The 18,683-nt window shown below is 24.7% G+C and overlaps 2 protein-coding genes across 9 annotated transcripts; both read right to left on the minus strand.

Moving 5' to 3' along the window:
- Nucleotides 1-1,661: 1,661 nt before the first annotated feature.
- LOC126896374 (uncharacterized) lies at nt 1,662-5,141 on the minus strand. Its single transcript, XM_050669093.1, has 9 exons — nt 4,810-5,141; nt 4,586-4,743; nt 4,251-4,500; nt 4,080-4,190; nt 3,721-4,007; nt 3,453-3,653; nt 3,257-3,383; nt 3,090-3,198; nt 1,662-2,606 (listed from the first exon to the last, which is right to left on the minus strand). The coding sequence occupies exons 1-9, from the start codon at nt 4,825-4,827 to the stop codon at nt 2,281-2,283; spliced, it is 1,587 nt and encodes a 528-aa protein (XP_050525050.1). The 5' UTR covers nt 4,828-5,141; the 3' UTR covers nt 1,662-2,280.
- A 2,955-nt stretch (nt 5,142-8,096) lies between these two features.
- LOC126896382 (RNA-binding protein lark) lies at nt 8,097-17,136 on the minus strand. Of its 8 annotated transcripts, XM_050669113.1 has the most exons (12): nt 16,846-17,135; nt 16,148-16,262; nt 15,308-15,489; nt 15,005-15,241; nt 14,786-14,925; nt 14,628-14,672; nt 14,398-14,536; nt 14,258-14,311; nt 13,993-14,192; nt 13,872-13,922; nt 11,258-12,114; nt 10,718-10,763 (listed from the first exon to the last, which is right to left on the minus strand). In XM_050669113.1, the coding sequence occupies exons 3-11, from the start codon at nt 15,476-15,478 to the stop codon at nt 12,072-12,074; spliced, it is 1,080 nt and encodes a 359-aa protein (XP_050525070.1). In that variant the 5' UTR covers nt 15,479-15,489; nt 16,148-16,262; nt 16,846-17,135; the 3' UTR covers nt 10,718-10,763; nt 11,258-12,071. The 8 variants fall into 8 exon arrangements, with proteins under 8 accessions (XP_050525067.1, XP_050525063.1, XP_050525068.1 ...); XM_050669110.1 differs by lacking the exons at nt 11,258-12,114; nt 16,148-16,262 and adding an exon at nt 8,097-8,730 and having other exon boundaries at nt 10,627-10,763; nt 13,872-13,892; nt 16,846-17,136; XM_050669106.1 differs by lacking the exons at nt 11,258-12,114; nt 16,148-16,262 and adding an exon at nt 8,097-8,730 and having other exon boundaries at nt 10,627-10,763.
- Between the last annotated feature and the right edge of the window lie 1,547 nt (nt 17,137-18,683).

Consider the following 18,683-nt stretch of genomic DNA (forward strand, 5'->3'; position numbering starts at 1 on the left):
ATTCTACAATTAGTTTAATTTAACGATTTTATAACTGAAATACTGTAAAAACAAAATTGTGATCAATTTACAAATATCTTCAAATGTTTAAATATATAATAGAAGACTTTGTTAAGCCATTTCTAAAGGTCTAAAGTTTACTACGCAGTAGTAAAACGTAAAAAAAGCTTCGTCGTCTCGCTCATCATCCTCAATTCGAGTATCGCTCTTATGGCTATTTAAATAACAGTAATACATAAAGAATTTTGTTCTGGAGTCTAAGGGGTTAAAGAACCTAAGGCCAACGCAATATAAACATATTAAAAGTATCTATAAAATAGCAATGCCAACAATATTTTTGGAGGGAAATCCCATGACTACAAAGATGGTAGTGTACGAGTGAAAATAACAATGGTGTAATAAAGTTTCATTTAGTTCTAAATTTTCCATGGTTTATTCTCACAGTATAGTATACACTTTAATAGCTTAAGTATATAATTTTAGCAAAAAAAAAACAGCGTCTTTTTAATTAAAAACAATTTTAATAAAAACAACGTCTTGTTAATTTAATTGAAATATAAAAAAAAAAATCAGTATCTTGAAAAGACAGAAAGGTCTTCTAGATTTAAGGACTCTAATAAAAATTCCATTCCTCACATTCCTCTATTTACATCAGCGATCTACTTAGTGATTCACACTACAACATTCATCTATTACATACATGATTCTGAAGATGCAAGATTATTTTGTGTTCTTATTATCGAGTAGAATAAATTGTTAACAGTATAATCTTAAAAATAAAATTTTTAAGAATTACTTAACTTTGATGGGTCTATGTCAGAAAAAGTTTTTGTGCCATTAAAACTTTCTCTGCTAAAAAGTAATGTTTTCATAAAAAAATGTCAATTCTTACAAGACTTTTTAATTACAGATAAAGTTGTATCTATATCGGGCGTTTGGTGAACGGCGTACTATACTTTTGAATTACTTATACAAAACAAACCACAGCCACGGGAATAATTAGTATTGCGTCGCAGCAGGAACAAAAATATTATTTTTTAATTTGTGAACTGCGAATTACACGAAAAAAAAAATCAATTTAAAATATTATATTAAATTGTGTAAAAAATGATAACATAAACACTTATATTAATAACTTTATAATTAAAAAATAATCAATGTAATTTAAATATATCTGTAAAAATTGTTTGGCACAGCTCATTTAAAAACTTATTTTATGTTAAACTATTTTATTTTTTCTATTGTAATCTTGATTTTAACAATTATTTTGAGTTAAAATGTCATGAGTTTTTGTTTCAAACGCTGTATATTATGTATACATCATAATTTATAATTTGTTATTGACACATTTAAAATAAATATAATAATAAATCGTAATTTTTTACAACTCAAGTTATGGAAATATTACTAAACGCTGTTTGTTAAAATTCGTGAAAATAAATAAATGTAATACAAAATATCTTGTATTTTTAAGAAACCATTTTTTACAAATTAAGAAGACGTAATTATTAATTAAAATAATTTATGTAAAAATTCAATAATTATTAATTACAAACATAAAAAATCAAAACAATTCATATCAATCATAAATAATGACTAATTTGAATTGTAAACATAACGTAAAGAAATAATGAAATAAGTACTTAAAAAAAACAAGTGAATAGTACCTTAATAGTAATTTATTTTCAAACAAAAAATTAACAAAAGAAGAAATATAAACTTTTTATAAATTGATTTATTGTAAATGGTACTTAAAAATTTATTGTCATGTTTAGCACGCAATCTAACAAAAATAGTTCGACTCTTCAATTTTACATCATTATTCTTAATTTACATTTTTTTTAATATTATTATTCATCAAAAACATTACTGTCATTACACTAATTGTTAGGTTGAACCTCCTCTTTTTTTATTTCTTGTACTCTTATCTTCGACATACCTTTAATGTTATCTAATGTCATTGAGATTATCTCAATTTTTAATTCACCATATCCTATTACTATTATTTATGTATTACAGTTTTTTTACTTATGATCAGACATTTAATTACAATATTTGATGATATTTACGTTTATTTTTATTCTAAAATTAGTTAAAGGCTATGCTTAAATTTTACAATCTAAAACACGCGCAACTTAAACTTAATACAAAAAGAAACAATATTAATTTTTCTAAATTAATTAATTAATTTTAAAAAATGTGAATATATAAGGCACATATCTAAAATTATAAGTAATTATTATCATTTATAATTACGTTTTGTTCTTAAATCTTAATAATTTAGGAGTACAATTTGAATGTGCTTGAAACACCGTCTCTAGTTAGAATTGCTTTACCCCATGGTGATAAGTCATAACCTCTCTCTGTGTATAATAAAGGTCCAAATATTACTCTACCTAAATTACTTTTTAAAAAACCTTTTTCTTTTAACGAAATTACTAAATAACCATTTGTAGCCATATTCATATCCATGCGAATATCTGCAGTAAACTCATAATAAATTATATCAGGATTACATATAGTGTTGAGTACTGAAGGTGACTGATATTCCTTGTGTTTTTTTCCTTTATTAAAGTGAGTAATTTTGACAAAAGTTCTGGACTTCTCTAAAATTAATGTATCATAACATAATAAAATTACATATTACAACTTGATAAAGAAACGTTTACTTTAAAACCATAAATTATGGTAATGTATTACGAATTAATCCACAGCATATTACGAAATTTTAAAGTTTGACTAATTGTTACATAGTAGACAACAACAAGTCTAGAGCGTAGGCATTGAAGTTGATTAAAAAAATGTGATCATTTTTTTACAACAGCATTTTAACTTAGTTAAAAGAATGTATAAGTATTTTTATTATCTTATTATTCAACAAAATTGTAAAAAAAAATTATTACTATATCGGTGTATTTTTTCATAATTTCTAATTATAGGCTATATATGGAATAGGGCGCTAGAAGCATAACCTCCCAATTATAATTTCCACCAATTACAGGATCTATTTAGGAACTTAACCAACAGTACTTGCTTCTTTGCTCCCCAGCATAGCCCTGCATGTTTATTATTCATTACTAATTACTGACCATGAGGTAAAATCAGATTTGCAGCTTCATGAACAACTATACGTAAAATTTCTCTTTCTTTTTTGTAAGACAGTGTAATGCGTAAATTTGAATTATTCATTTCTTTAGGCTGAAAAATATATCAATGAATTTACTTTATAATTTCTTTATTTAGATATTAAACAAACCCACGAATTCTTGTAAAGTTTTAGAGTCTGTGCTCCATCATTTGATAGCGTTAAATCATCTAAAAAAAGTAATGCATGACCGATTGCATCATATTTTCCTTGGTTCTCGTGATCATATACTGAAATTCTATTATTAGACACAATTTAATTTAAGAGATAATTAAAATTATTTATAAAAAAAAATCGAGTTTTATACCTAAGAACTTTATTGTTTATACTTTTAGTGCTTAAATAGAAGTCTTCGTTGACCACTGGACTCATAGCGGCTCCTATTGTTTTACTGGTTTTTGTTGTTTTTTCCTGTGGCAGTAATGTAAGTTTTAAAACGGTTTTATAAGGTCGTTTATCTTTTCCTTTAGGCGCTAGGCCATCCAAATTATCCACACGAATAAAAAGTCTAAAAAATTGTAGAAAGACAAGTTGTATACTTTAAACTAAATCTTAAAATATTTATGTTATTTTACTTTTTAATTTGTTGATCATAAGCAACTTTAAAACTAATATTTCCATATCCCTGATCTTGACATGCATTGATATCAGAAGACTGTAAATTATCTACTGCTATTCTCCAATTATTAGCTACTGTTTCACTCGATTTTGATCTTATTGATGTAAATTTACTGGTAACATTCATCATAGAAGTTGCAACCGATCCAAATCGAAGAGAACGTACAGTAGAGGGCGTTGTTTCGCCAGTACTTACGACTGATGACATAGCAAAACTATCTGAATCTGTTGTTGATGTTACATCCTTTGGGGGATTAATAATTGTCTTATATTATAAATAAATAAAATGCAAAAAAATTAAAAAATATTTACTAACTTGCATGCTCTGCGATTTCAACCAACCTGTATTTTCTTTACAAGTTGCTGGAGAAAGATAATCCATTTTTTCTTCTTTTTTTGAAAATTCTTTTTTAACTGATATTATACTCTAAATATTAAGTAATAAAAAATTAATTAATTTAATACATAATTATATGTAAAAGTTTACCAGGTCTGGTGTAGATGTTGACCCAACTCCAGAAGCAATAGGTTGTAACATCATCATGCTTACGCCAGCTAAAGTGTGAAAAGAATCAGGAGTTTTTGGTTCTTTGGTTTTTTTTATAACTTTACTCCACTTTCCTTTTTTTTTTATTGTATTTTGCGATTTTTGTGGCAAGTCTTCTTCTTCGCCTTCACTTGTAACACCTCCAGACACTGAGATACCGTCATCATCATGTGAAATGCCTCTTCCAAAACTTAATAAATTGAACAAATTTTTAAAATTGATTATATAATTTAAAATGTCATAAACTAATTTTAAAAATAAATATGGTGCTTTACCTGGAAATCTTTTGAACAGTGTAACATTCGGTGCTACCTGTAATAGTATTTCCATTTTGTAATAATCCTAAATTAATACCGACATCTTCAGGCTGACGACCAATACCAATATAATAAAAGCAACACCGGTACCAATTTTTGAACATTGTAAAGCAACCCTAAAATTGTTATATAATTAATCAACTAGGTTAGCATAAAATAATTTTTTTTTATTAAGTACTTACCTTAGAATGTAATGTCATATTTTTTAGATAAATACTAACTGAACTGTCACAATATTCTACGTAACATGATTTCTCGAAAACTATCAATTATGATTTACTTTATACAATTTAAAAACAATATTATCATTCTTATTTCACAGGTAAACCATATTAGTTATTCACTTGAAAATAGTTTTTTCGATTATACATTCGGCTTTATTCGTTGCAGACAGATGTTTCGGTCAACTGTGTAAATACATAATATAGGCAAACGCTAGCGTGGGCCCCTATCATATCATGTAAAATGTGCAAAATAAAAATAACAAGAATATATTAAAAAGTGTGTTTATCGATATCGGAAGTAACTATGTTACACTTTAAACAAGGTAAAAGTATAATTTTGAAAAATCCTAAATTGTGTGATAATTATAAATAACCCTTTTAAGGGCGCGAATTCAAGATTTTTTTCGAGAGAAGTAGGGAAATTTTTTATTATATTATAATAACCATTTTCAATAAAAATTAAATAGTAACATGAGTGTTGGGTTCATCACATACCATATTTTTATCGTTTTTATTTTTTAATATATACTTGAAAATGGCGAAATTTATTTTCACCTTCTCTTATTATAGAAAATTCCTTTAAAAATTGATATCATGACTATTTACACAAGGAATTAGAAGTAGGGTGCCTAGTAAAAAAAACGATTCTTGAGCTAGAATAGTTGACCTATTTTTACTTATTAAGTATAGTTTTGGTAATTAAAAAAAAAAAATTAAACTCATTTGAAAAAAATTCTGATTGCTCCTCTAACTACTTACAAAAAAGACGAACTGCATGAATATTATTAATAGATACTACGATTGAGCCAAATAAGTTTTAAAATAATTGTAAAAAATAAAATCTCTCCCAAAGCTCCATTTTTGGGTTTAATGTTCTCATCGACCAACTATATAGCACAGTACATTAGCTTTAATGGTTTGGTTTTAGTCCTCTATTTAAAAGTTAAATATGACTACAATTGTTTGGAGGATTAAGAATATTGATTGAGTCTACAGTTTGTAGAATACTAATGTTGTATCAGACGATTACAGTAGTGTTATGTAAATGTAATAAGTCAAAGATGCACATGAAAATTAAACGGAAATTAAAGGATAACTAATCTACAAGTACGTAGATGCTGTAATAAGTATTTATTCCTGAATTATATTTATAAATCATAAAACTTTCAATCTGGATATGATTTAAGAAATAGGAATTGATTTCATTTTGAAAAAATTCAATATTTCCTTTTAAAAAATAAACACTACCTACAGATTTGCTTAAGCGTTTTTATATGCTTTTAATACTGTCAAACGTGGCACAATGGAACAACAGGTCTGAGTGCATGGGCATTATGTCCACCTCATTAATAAATAATACTTTCAAATATTATCTATACTTGTCCCAATTGCTTTTTTTTAATTGCCATTAACAATTAAAAAAATAAAATATTTGAAACAACATTTTTTTGTAATTAAGTTAAATACTTATTAAAATCTTTAAATATATTTTTAATTAAATATTGTGTAGTATAAATTTATTACGAAAAAAAAATTTAGTTATATGACTCTTTTTCTATGTGAATTGTTGAACAAAAAGTTTTAAAAAATTAATGTGTGATCCATTGGTGCATTAAAAAAGGGAATAAGAGGACTATACTCTTCCAATTTTTTTTTTTAAATTTTTGAGTCATTCCAATTGAAGTGTTTTATTAAAATTACGTTAGTTACTGTTCGATTTCAATCTAATCAAGTGTTGTTATTGGCGTATGCAGACTTTTGGGTTCGGGACAGCTAAGTCTTACACTAGCCCACATTGCATCATCACATCTTAAAGGCCCACTTTACAAAAATATTAAATTTAAGACTATAAGAGACTTAACTAATTATCATTAAATATTTTAGGAGTAAATCATTATCCTTTCTAATACCCCCTTACAGATAGAGGAATTGCTAGAAAATTGTTCTCCATCTTGAATTTAACACTGTATACATTTTTATTATTATAATTATAGTAAATTAATGGGCGACCCCAAGTAGTTGGGATTAAGGCGAGGAAGAAGAAGATAACTATAGTAAATTAATAAATTAATTATGACTAATAATTATAATTTTGAAAATAATTACTTATCATGTTCATTGTTCACTAATATGAAAAAATAATACAATAGAGAAAACTACTACTATGGAGCTAAGATATAAACTTAAAATCTAATCTCAACGTGTCAAAGATGATTAAGTTTAATAAAAATAATTAAATGAATATTATAACTAACTAATGACAAACTCATAGACCATGGTCCCCTCATTTTTATTCTTTATATCGAACTATACAGTCTACATAATATTGAACTATAAGTACTATGAAAGTAGCTACTAATAGTAAGAGCAAATTTTAAACTGTTAAGATATCTTTAAGCTCTAAAAGTAGTGGATAAAAAATTAATACGAGTAGAAATTAACATGTCACATTTCTTAAAATAATCTTTTAATAAATTATATTAAATTTTTATTTTTACTCGTGTTATTAAATATAACCATAGATGATAGTAAAGTCAACAAGTTGACTATCAATCTTTTATATGGTATTCATAATTTCAGATATTATATGAGTACTTACCTAATAAGTCATATTAATATTATTATACATTTGTAACTTAAGAATTACTGTTTTAAGATTTAACTCAAATATCAAAGCTTGTTAAATGCATTAGACATTTTGTTTGCTCTTCCCTTTTGCTTAAAAATGAACTATAATTCTACGCCAATATCAGGTACAAAAACCGATTTAATACATTTTATATTGTACCGCCGTTTTTTACATACTTTTGTCTATACAAACATATGTTCGTGACTTGTTACCCGAGTTTTCTATCATTAGTCCTATTATATAATCTCTATAAAGATCGGGATTAAAAGAATGATCGAAATCCTTCTCATTAATAATATTGAAAGCATAATAAAATTTATATACTCAACAGTTATAAATACCTGTTTGTTTCGTTTCGGTAGCATTACATTTAACAAATGATAACTCAGAAAATTTTTTATCTTCATAATACACTATTTTATAGCACATGCAACTTTTTTTAATTTTGTATGTTTAATTAATAGAGTACATTGAATCCATTATATAACACACATTAAGCTTAACGTTTTCATGTTGCTATAATTCAATGACTAGTATATTTTTTAAAATTTAATATATATTTTGATGTTTTATTTATATTTCTACATGCTAAAATATATGACATTTAATTACAATATAAAACTCAAACATGTTTGTTTATTCATAATAAATATAAAAATACTCAGCCATAATATAGCATTCAAAAAGTAAGGAAATAGAATAATTTTTAAAAACAATGTGATCTAGTTAATCTAAATTTTGCGGCATATTGTACCAGTTATCTTTTTATAATAAATTGGAATAAAATTAACATTTTAAGAGCCTTCAAAACAATAACTGTGAAGCGTCTAAAAATGAGCAACTGTGATCATTATAACTTTTATAATTTAATAAATATAATAAATTCCTTATAAAAGAAAATACTTTTTATTTAATTAATTACTTTCTTTGATAACAAACGAGTTTTATCTTTTTGATAGTCATGGAGTTTGCTAAAAAATATCAATACCTAATTAGAATCTCAATAACCTCGGTTTAAGACTAGGTGTATACTAAATATATTATGCTCCGTTAACAGTAAAATATTATTAAATATACATGGTTACTGTCTAATAATACATATTGACCAATTTTTTTCCAGTAAAATTGATCCTTTTATAAATAAAAAAGTTATCTTAATTAATAAAAAATTTATTAAAATACATAAAATGTTTTTTGTTCGAATTCATTCAAACAGCCAGAACTCATTATTCTACCTCATTAACCAGATCCTGAAAAATAAAAAACCATTAAAAAATTATTTTATTTTTCACAAATAAAATAAGTCATCTGATTAAATTTTTAGTCATTAGATTTAAAAATAAATAACATTTAGTGATTAATTGCAATGTGATATCCAACACAAATATATTTGAATAATTTTTTTCTATTAAACCTTTCAATATATATATATTCTATTAAATTCACTGAATAGTTTTATCTTATAACTAATTCGTTAGTTTTATTTACTGTTAATGAACATACAAATTTAAAGGACTAATATTAATATTAAGAGAAATATTAAAACATTATTAGATTAAGCACAAGTATATTTAAGAATTTATAGCACCAGATGAGAACTTTTTGCAATAAAAATTCATTTACCTCTAATTACATACCACCTAAAATAAGTAACCATAGGATGAAAGTGTGTAAAATGCAAAGGCAAAAATAAATCTTTTTTAAAAATAAAACAAATTAAATCAATATATATATATATAATAATTAATAATTGACCAGTAAGTAAAATTTAAGTAATACTTTATTTTATATTAAAAATATATTTTATAAATATACATAGAATATTAGATATATTATTTAGATAAATAAATTTTAAGATAATAAAGTAATTTAATTAATTTTGATGATGAGTTTTTAGTTTAAAATTCAAATATCTAATAAAAAAAATGTTGTCATAATTATACAAAACTTCTAAAAGTACTAAGATGAAATTTTATAAGATTGAAAGAAAAATTAAAATAAATAATAAAATGCCTTTTCACCTTTGCAGCAAAACTAAAAAATCTAAATGACAAATAGATTATAATGTGACAATAAATCCCTTTTTATACATATTTCAATAGCTAATTAGTTTATATTATTAATTAGTATAAAAAACTGAGAAAATTGAATTCGTCGAATTTTAATTAGAACTATTTTTTTATAAAATATTCAATTAATATTTCATCTTGTGTTTTTTAACTATTCGAGAGTTTGTTAACATAAACTTAATCCAGATAATTATAACTCTACTTAATCAGAAATTAAATATTTTATTAAAATGATTATTATATTTAATATATTATTTAAATGATACATGTATTGGTGATGTTTGATCATATCAACAAATTTAGGAAGAGACAATATTAAATATTCTTTTGATGTATTATGATAAAAAAATTGCAGACATCAATTATGTAAATTACTTGATTATTGTAGTTAGCATCTTAAAACTACTATTACCTGTACATTCCTGGAGAGATGATAACAGATGATGAGTAACAATGTGTAGTGAAAAAAATTATCAACTATATGATACTAGCATTTGATGATAAGTTGTTAATTAAATGAGTTTCTAAGTTACTTGAATGTATTTATTAGAAGCATTGTTAGTTATAGATATACTTTAAGGTTAGTTAAGAATTATAAATGCTAGCGAGCATCAAAACTATAAGAAATTTAACTTAGTTAAGAAACTGCACAAAAATACAGAGATGATCCGTAAAAAGTATGTATCTAAGAATATATTTCTTAGTATAAGAAAAGACAATGAGAGTTCTAATTTTAAGCCTTTTTATAAAAATTTATTCAATAGTAGGAAGTTTTACGTACATGAGGTTGTACTAGATATGACAACATAAATAAGATTTCTTTTGTCGGACTTATATTTGTTTAGGGTGTCATATACTCTTAAATGTAATAAGTGATATGTTTATTGCCAATGTATGATTAGGTCAGCTTGTTATTACTTATTTAATTATAGTTATGTAAATAATAGATAAAAAATTAAGTGTTCTTATGGAATGCGTGTACTTTTGTGTGGCCCAAATATATACTATAAGTTTCTAGATTTTTCTCAAAACTTCTAGAAGAAAATACTATAATACATTTAATGCAAAAATACTAACCAATTAGACACAAGATTATTTCTAGTATAATTTATCCAGAAGGTTGGTTGCTGCAGCAAACACCAATATATTAATCCAATATATTACTCAATTGTGACAAATTATTCATCATTCAGCAACATGCTACTAACAATATTCTGTAACATAATAAAGTAACTTATAGATTAATCAATGTAGAAATATATGTTAAATTATTATTCTAGACTAAAAGACTTATTTTACTAAGAAGTCTTAAATAATCATTAAAAAGCTTTTGATCTAATTTATAGGTACCAAATATCTAAATAAAACTAATATATAATTACACAAGAAATACTTATAACATTTATATTTAAAAAATAATCTTTTTCTTTTTTTTTTATATAAATAATTTTGATATTTGAGATTCCTAATTCATATGATAGATGTGCAGTTGATTAATTGAAACAGTCCACCGTACCAAGTGTTATAGAATACGATGTAGAAAACAAAAGCTTAATTCTATTATCATTATTTATTTGAAAATAATAACAGCTGTAAATTATTCTTGCATAATATAAAAACGAACATAATTATTTATAAGGAAAAACTAAATATTTCAATTAAGTTGACACACAGACAAACCAACAGTATGAATTTAATTATTGTTTACCTAAGAATGAGTATATTACACGAATCGTAAACGCATCGGCTTCGCTCGAATATTCTTCAGTACGACGCACGTATCGAACGGTGTAAGAAACACGTTTGACGAACTATTCGATCGGTCGGCTGTAGTATTCATAACTAAAAAACACTTAACTAATATAAGAGAACAAAAGAACTACAAAAAAATTGTCATTTTTCATTCGATTATAATTTATTACAATGAAAATTACAAAGTTTTTGTTGTCATAAAATTTGTTTGGGCTTACAATATTTAAATGTTTCATTATTACTTTTATTAATACAAATTAACTTAATTATAAAATGTTTGACTACAAAGATTAATAATCTACATAAGTCACTAACTATTTGTAATAACTCGATGATAAACAGAAACTTAAGAAAATAAATTGTTAAGATTGTTGAAGACCTAAAACACAATGTCAATGAAAATTCTAAATAATTTTAGAATATTTTTAAGTTTTACAAAATAATGCAGTATATTTTATTTGGTTATAATCTTAGTCCCAGATAACTTAACCATTATTAAAACTAATTCCTAAATAATAATAATAATTAATAATTATAGTAATCATACAAAAAAAAATATTAATTTTTGACACTAAGAATTTATCTATTAACCTAAAAAAAAATGTATGCTGACAAATAATCTTATACAAGATTTTATAAATGTAGGTCTTCAATTGTTTGTCTTAATGTAAAATAAAAAATGTTGTAGGTCGACGTTGTGTGTACAGTTATCCGATCTGACGACGCGAGTACACGGCCACGGCACGGAAGTATTTATACGAATATATCATTTAATACGGCGTGTAACGCGACGACCCGCGAGATCCCGACACTCTGACGGAAAAGAAAAACATAATTGGAGATTAACCAAATGTAGATTTGTAAACAAAATTAAATTATTTAATTATTACAGACATGCAAATTTATGCAAATCTATATAATACATTCAATTTAATAAATTAAAAAATTAATAATAATATTTTAGCATATTATATAACAAAATTACCATTCTATGTAACTGACAAGCTATGATTTATTTAAGCAATTATTGATTATCAAAATGCTCCCAGTATAAAACAAATAAAATTATAATACTGTTATACCCACAAAAAGTATACATGCAAAAAATTACTAAATATTATAATTGGATATATTTAAAATATTACTGAAATAGAAGAATAAATGAGGCTGATTGATACTTAATGAACTAATATTTTGTTTATTGTATAATTTAAAATTGAGAACTATAGAATTATTATTTAAAACAATTAACACTTATTTCAAGGAATTAGGATATTAGTTCAGATTAAGTTGAGAGTGACACGCAAATAAAATAAAACCAAATACATAATAAGTGTGAATACTATGAAATTAATAAGTTTTATCATTAACAAGTAATACAATTGAGATAAATTCAAAAATAAATTTAATTATCATTTGAGATCCATAACTACAATTTTTTTATGGCACAACGCATAGATACACTATGCTAACATTTTGATAATTTCTATTAGGTTAACTAACAGACAAATTTAAGCAAAAAAATTCTTATTTAATCTTAAAAAATGATGTAATTAACTATTAGATAAAATCACCTATTAATTTGTCAATGAATTAACCAAATTTTATTTTATTGAATTTTTTTTTTTTTTTTAGGTATCAATCAACATCAAAATTCTATTCCTCCTAAATTTCTATTCAAAAATAAAATGATAATAACAGAATTAAGGGACAAAAAAATACATTTTCAGCCCCTTAAGTGACACCACAACCAATTGTTATTTAAAAATAGTCAGTTAGCAAACTTTATTTTTAACTAAATGTTAATAATTTCTTAATTAAAATCTAAATATTTTATAAGAATATAACATAAATACATGTATAATGTATGTAAATGGTTAGCAGCTTATTAAGAAAAAATATTTTTACATAAAATATTGCAGCATTAAATTTATTATTTATCAAACAATTTTTGTTTGATACTGATATTAGTTTAAGAACACATCAAAAATTAGTTAAATTATAACTTTAAAATTAATTAGTTAAAACTATAGTAAGCATACTTAAAAAAATTACTTGAAATCTATGAATAAAAAATCAATATTTTATAAACCACAGCCTTAGTTAATATAAACATCTAAATAAAATCAATCGTACTATAAGTATTAAAAAATCTTCACCAAAAAACTTTAATAGAAATAAGATTCATTTTTATTGTGCTAAAAAAAAATGTATATATCTTACCAAATAAAAAAATATCCAGTATAAATTTACTACTGAACTATGTATTTGGTTTTTTTAAAATTTTAATCAAATGTTTCCATAAAAATGTATAATAGGGTAGAGGGTTTACTTAAGAGTTAGTTAATAATAAAACTAATAATTATTAGTATTTAATATCCAATACCAATTCAGTAATAGTGCATTATCAACTAAATTTAATAAATTAGGTATTAAAGAAATACGAATAATTTGTAAGCTACTAATGATTTTTGGCAAAAATGGTAATACTATTGGTATAAGTTAAAGCAAGCTTGTAATAAAAATATAAGAAGTTTTGAAAAAAGCGAATAGCAAGCATTTCATCTTACCGTCGATCATCATAGGAATCCCTAGAAAAATCATCATATGCATGAGAAGACCTAATATAAAATTTTTAAATTAAAAACACATTACAATTCTTATAAAACATATATATATGGCAAGACTTACGATGTACGGCTACTTGATAAAGGCGAGCGACGAGTAAAAACATAATCAGGATCTCTCATTGTACTACCCATACGTGTAGATGATTGTAAGTAATCACGGCTAGAAGGCATTCTAGGAATACGTCTATCCATACCATAACTTCCATCAGCTGCTGAACGCATTAATCCGCGATCATAGTAACGATCATACAGACCATCAGCCTAAAACCACATTATGGATAATTCTATTAAGATTAATGTTATTAATTTAAAAAAAGTAGATTTACCTCATACATATGACTTCCTAAATCAGCATGAGACAACATTGAATAATCGTCCATCTAAAAGTTTAATTATACACAATTATTTTCTCAGAATAATCAGAATGAATTTCACTAGTAATTAACATTAAATTCTAAAGTCTTACCCTAGTCAAATCTGATTTCAAACCCGTGCCATAAGAACTCAATAAACGATCTCGAACAAATGAAGGTGGGGGTGGAGGAGGATATAAAAGAGCACGAGGTGGAGGAAGTGGTGGCATAGCTTCCCTACCATAACCATACCTAAAAAATATTTGGGATTTAAATAAAACTTTACATATTTTCAGCAACTAAAAATTAAAGAAGAATGTGCGAAATAAGTTGTAAGGCTCACCCTTCACGGCTGCACTCGCGAGACCAATGACCACCCTTGCCGCACCTGGACAAAATTTCCCATTTTACTTTATATTTATAAACAAATGTAATTCATAAATTGACTACCAAATTACTTCAAAACACATTTTCTCTGAATCAAACTCATTGATTACATACCTGTAACATTGTTCTGGCATACCCATTCCTGGTCTTTGCCGTACGCGACTGTTAGAAATTTGAACTTTAATTGGTTGACCGTCTAACATGTGTCCATTTAAGTCTTTGATCATCCTACTTACATCAGTTGAGTCAATATGCTAAAGTCCAAAGTTTATAATTATTTATAAAATAAAATTATAGACTATATAATAAAATTATATTTTAAATATGACATACCACAAATCCATAAGTTCGAACAATATCACATTCAACAACAGTTCCATATCTGGAAAATAATTCACGAACTTCAGGAGCTTTAGTAGTTTCCGACAAATTGCCCACAAATATTTTAGTAGTCGGTGTATTAGGACCTCTGCGACTAGTAGCCGCTTCTACCTTCATGGCTAAATCATTTACCATTGTACCATTCAAACCTTTAATAGCAGCTCGACCATTATTTTCATCATCCATATGCTTAATTATGTAAATAACTTATGAGACATCTAAAAAATTCTTTAACACAAAAATTTAAAAACTTACAACAAAACCAAAATTTTTCATAACATCACACTCAACAACTTTTCCATATTTTTCAAATAATGGCCTAATGTCATTAGATGTAGTTTTTTCAGATAAATTTCCAATAAAAATTTTGAATGTTCTTACACTTGTGTTATTGAAACTAGTATTACTTTCAGTATCAGAAGGCATTTTTTCTTTTGCTAAAATAATTAATAACACATTTTAGTTATGATTAATATGGATTTAAAAATATAATAGCTCAAGCATAATTAAAATCTAAAAATTTTTTTTAATTGCGTACTATGTACTATACCAGTACTATGTACAATTAATGGTGTAGGCATTAATGGCTTATAAGTCATTAAATAAAAACAAAAAATTCAGTGAAATGGTTCTCTACTCATTGCACACTGACCAAAGATCAAATATATAATTGTATTAAAATTTGCCTTAATGAAAAAAATATTGACAATAAAAATTGTTTGTATATATACTTATGACTAAAGGACAAATGAATTATATTTTAAGTCAAGACATAAAATGTAAGAAAAACAATTTGATAAATGTTATTAATATTCAAGTAACAATGTTGTAACATTATTCAAGTATTAATTTTTATCTCATGCTATTTTGAAATTTTACATGTTTTATATTAACACCAAAAATGGATTTTGAACCTTAAACACAATAATTATTAGACCTTAAACTCATTTAATAATGTGCTAAGTTAAATAACTATAGTTAAGAAGTTTTATTTATAAAAATAATTGTGTTAATTATTATAAACTTAATGTTTCCCAAAAGTTTATGTTAGTATAACAAGAATGAATTTATTTAAATTTCACCAATGTTTCCTACCTGCTGTCTGATACTACAATCAGAAAATTAAGTATCAGTATTCAATCACAACTTCTTACAGAAGTACAACAATTTTGATAAAAATAAACCAGCAACTTCTACTTCAGGATTTAAACTACAACACAACATTATTTTTAATCCATATTAATAGGATACCAAAAATCAACTAAAGTGAGAATGTATTTGACAATGAAAAAAACTTTAATGTATTATATAAGTTATTATCATCAATTGTAATTCAAAAGTTGTGTTAAAATATAAGAGAATATGAATAAATTTATTTATTTACATAATAAATGCTAAGTAGCAGATTACAAAAATAAAATATTAAGTTATTAAAATATGTACTTAATAATATTTTGAGTGGTCAACACTTCGTCAATAATAAATTTTCATTCAAAAATAATATATATTGTAGTTTTTATAGTTGTATGTCCTATTCTAATATCTTTCAATTTTAATGAAGCAATCTTGTTAAATAATCATGTAAATTTTATAATTACAATGTCAAATAATTGAGCAACCTCCTAAGAATTATAAAATATCTTTGATTTTTTGCTAATTCATAAAGGTTAATCAGAACCATGTAAATTACATGCGAACCAATATTTCAATTTAGACAGCCTTCGTTAATAGCTTGTTAAATTTTAAATTGTTCAATAGCAAGACATAAACGAATATGCTAGCTTTTTTATTACCAGTGCTTTCTTCCACAACAGTATCTTCTTCAGTAGCACAGTCAACTAATTGTCTACCTCGTTTGTGATCAAAATCTCGCATTTCTTGTTCACGCAGAAATGTAATTACTTACTACGCTCTGCACATACCACACGTACAATATAAAAAAACTTGAAAATATTTAACTAAAGAGAAGACTTTAAGAAATAATTACGCGAGATTAATTATAGCTATTCACAGGCAGCTCAAAGGTCTAAATCTTTTGTTAACGTTGAGTAATGCTTTGCTAATAATATGTCTGACGATGACGATGAGACGAGTCGCATGACGCCGCCGTAAGAGGGAGTAACCGTAAATTATAACAAAGTTATCATGGAAAAATCAAATAAATGCATCTTCCATGAAATAAAAAAACAAAAACTAGTAATTGTGCACTTACAAATTATTTTTAAATAACAGGGGTTAAAACATTAACCAAAGTAAATATTACCATCAACCGTGGCATATTCAAGATGCTTGACGAGAGAAAGAGACTTAGCCTCTCTTCTTTTACTCACTAAGAGTTAAAAAACTATATTTATTGTCATATAAAATATTTTTAAAGAGAAGGTTATACGTTATTCCTCTCTTGATTTTTTTAATTTTAGTTATGTCTTTGTAATACACAAACTAGGCACTACGAACAGGGATGAGCAGTATTTCAAAATACATATTTATAATACATTTTGTTTTTTATTTGAAATACATTACGAGTGTATTTAAAATATTAATAATAATTAGCAAGTAAAACAATTATATTAACTTGAATTCATATATTTATTAATTTTATCAAACATGTTTGAATTCAACAAAATGATTTTTTTACAAAACAATTTTGTAAAAAATTACTCTATGATATATTCATGGGAACTATCTTGAATCATCTGATATCTAATACTTAAAATAAATCGTGTTAGTGAATGTTTTATTAGATTCTTTATGTAATACAAATGCTGATTACAATAATAACAAAGATTGCGGTTGCCTTTTCAAATATTTTTAAAAACTGATGTAATTAAATGTATTTTTTGAAACTAGTTTAGTTTCAAAAAATAATAAAGTTCTGTAAACTACAGACATTTTTTCCTCGTTATTATATCATAATTGTTACTTAAATTTTTTTTTTTATTAAACCATTGTTACCAAACGTTATGCGACTTATAATAGTTATTTTACCTATATAACGACTACGTTAACTAAAATGCATATTATTTAGTAAATAATGACAACTGAGTATGTACATTTACAAACATTTATAAAAACATAAGTAATATATTTTTATATTAAATTTATACTATACTAGTGTAAAAATTTAATAACTACGTCAATCACTAATTTTTTACTAAAGCTACCCAAAAATTGTACCTTGTTGATAGAATTAAAAGAACTAAAATAATAATGTCATTTAATATATTTTGAGTGTTTATTTAAGTATACATTTTACATATTAATATTTATTAGTATTAGTATTAATATTTTAGGTTTTCATTCCAAAATTGACATATTCAGAACGAAGATGAACATGAAAATACTTGTTGAATATTACATTGATTACTAGGTGACTGCTTGTAGCCTTTTTGAATAATAAATTAGCCATTGATATTCCAAAAGTTCTGGTGTTGACAACAATTTAATATATTTATTTAAAAACAATTTTTTCCTTGTTCAAAATATTTCAGTAAAAAAATAAAATTCTTTTTTAATCAAGTATATTTTTATTCTTAGCTAAAAATAATCTTAATAAAGGTTAGTTTTTTAACATGAAATTATAACTATATTTATAACTAGGTTTGTTAAAAAACATTTTTGTTAACCTGTT

The sequence above is a fragment of the Daktulosphaira vitifoliae genome, unplaced genomic scaffold, assembly GCF_025091365.1.
Source record: "Daktulosphaira vitifoliae isolate Bord-2020 unplaced genomic scaffold, ASM2509136v1 Scaffold_1, whole genome shotgun sequence".
Classification (NCBI taxonomy): Eukaryota; Metazoa; Arthropoda; class Insecta; order Hemiptera; family Phylloxeridae; genus Daktulosphaira; species Daktulosphaira vitifoliae.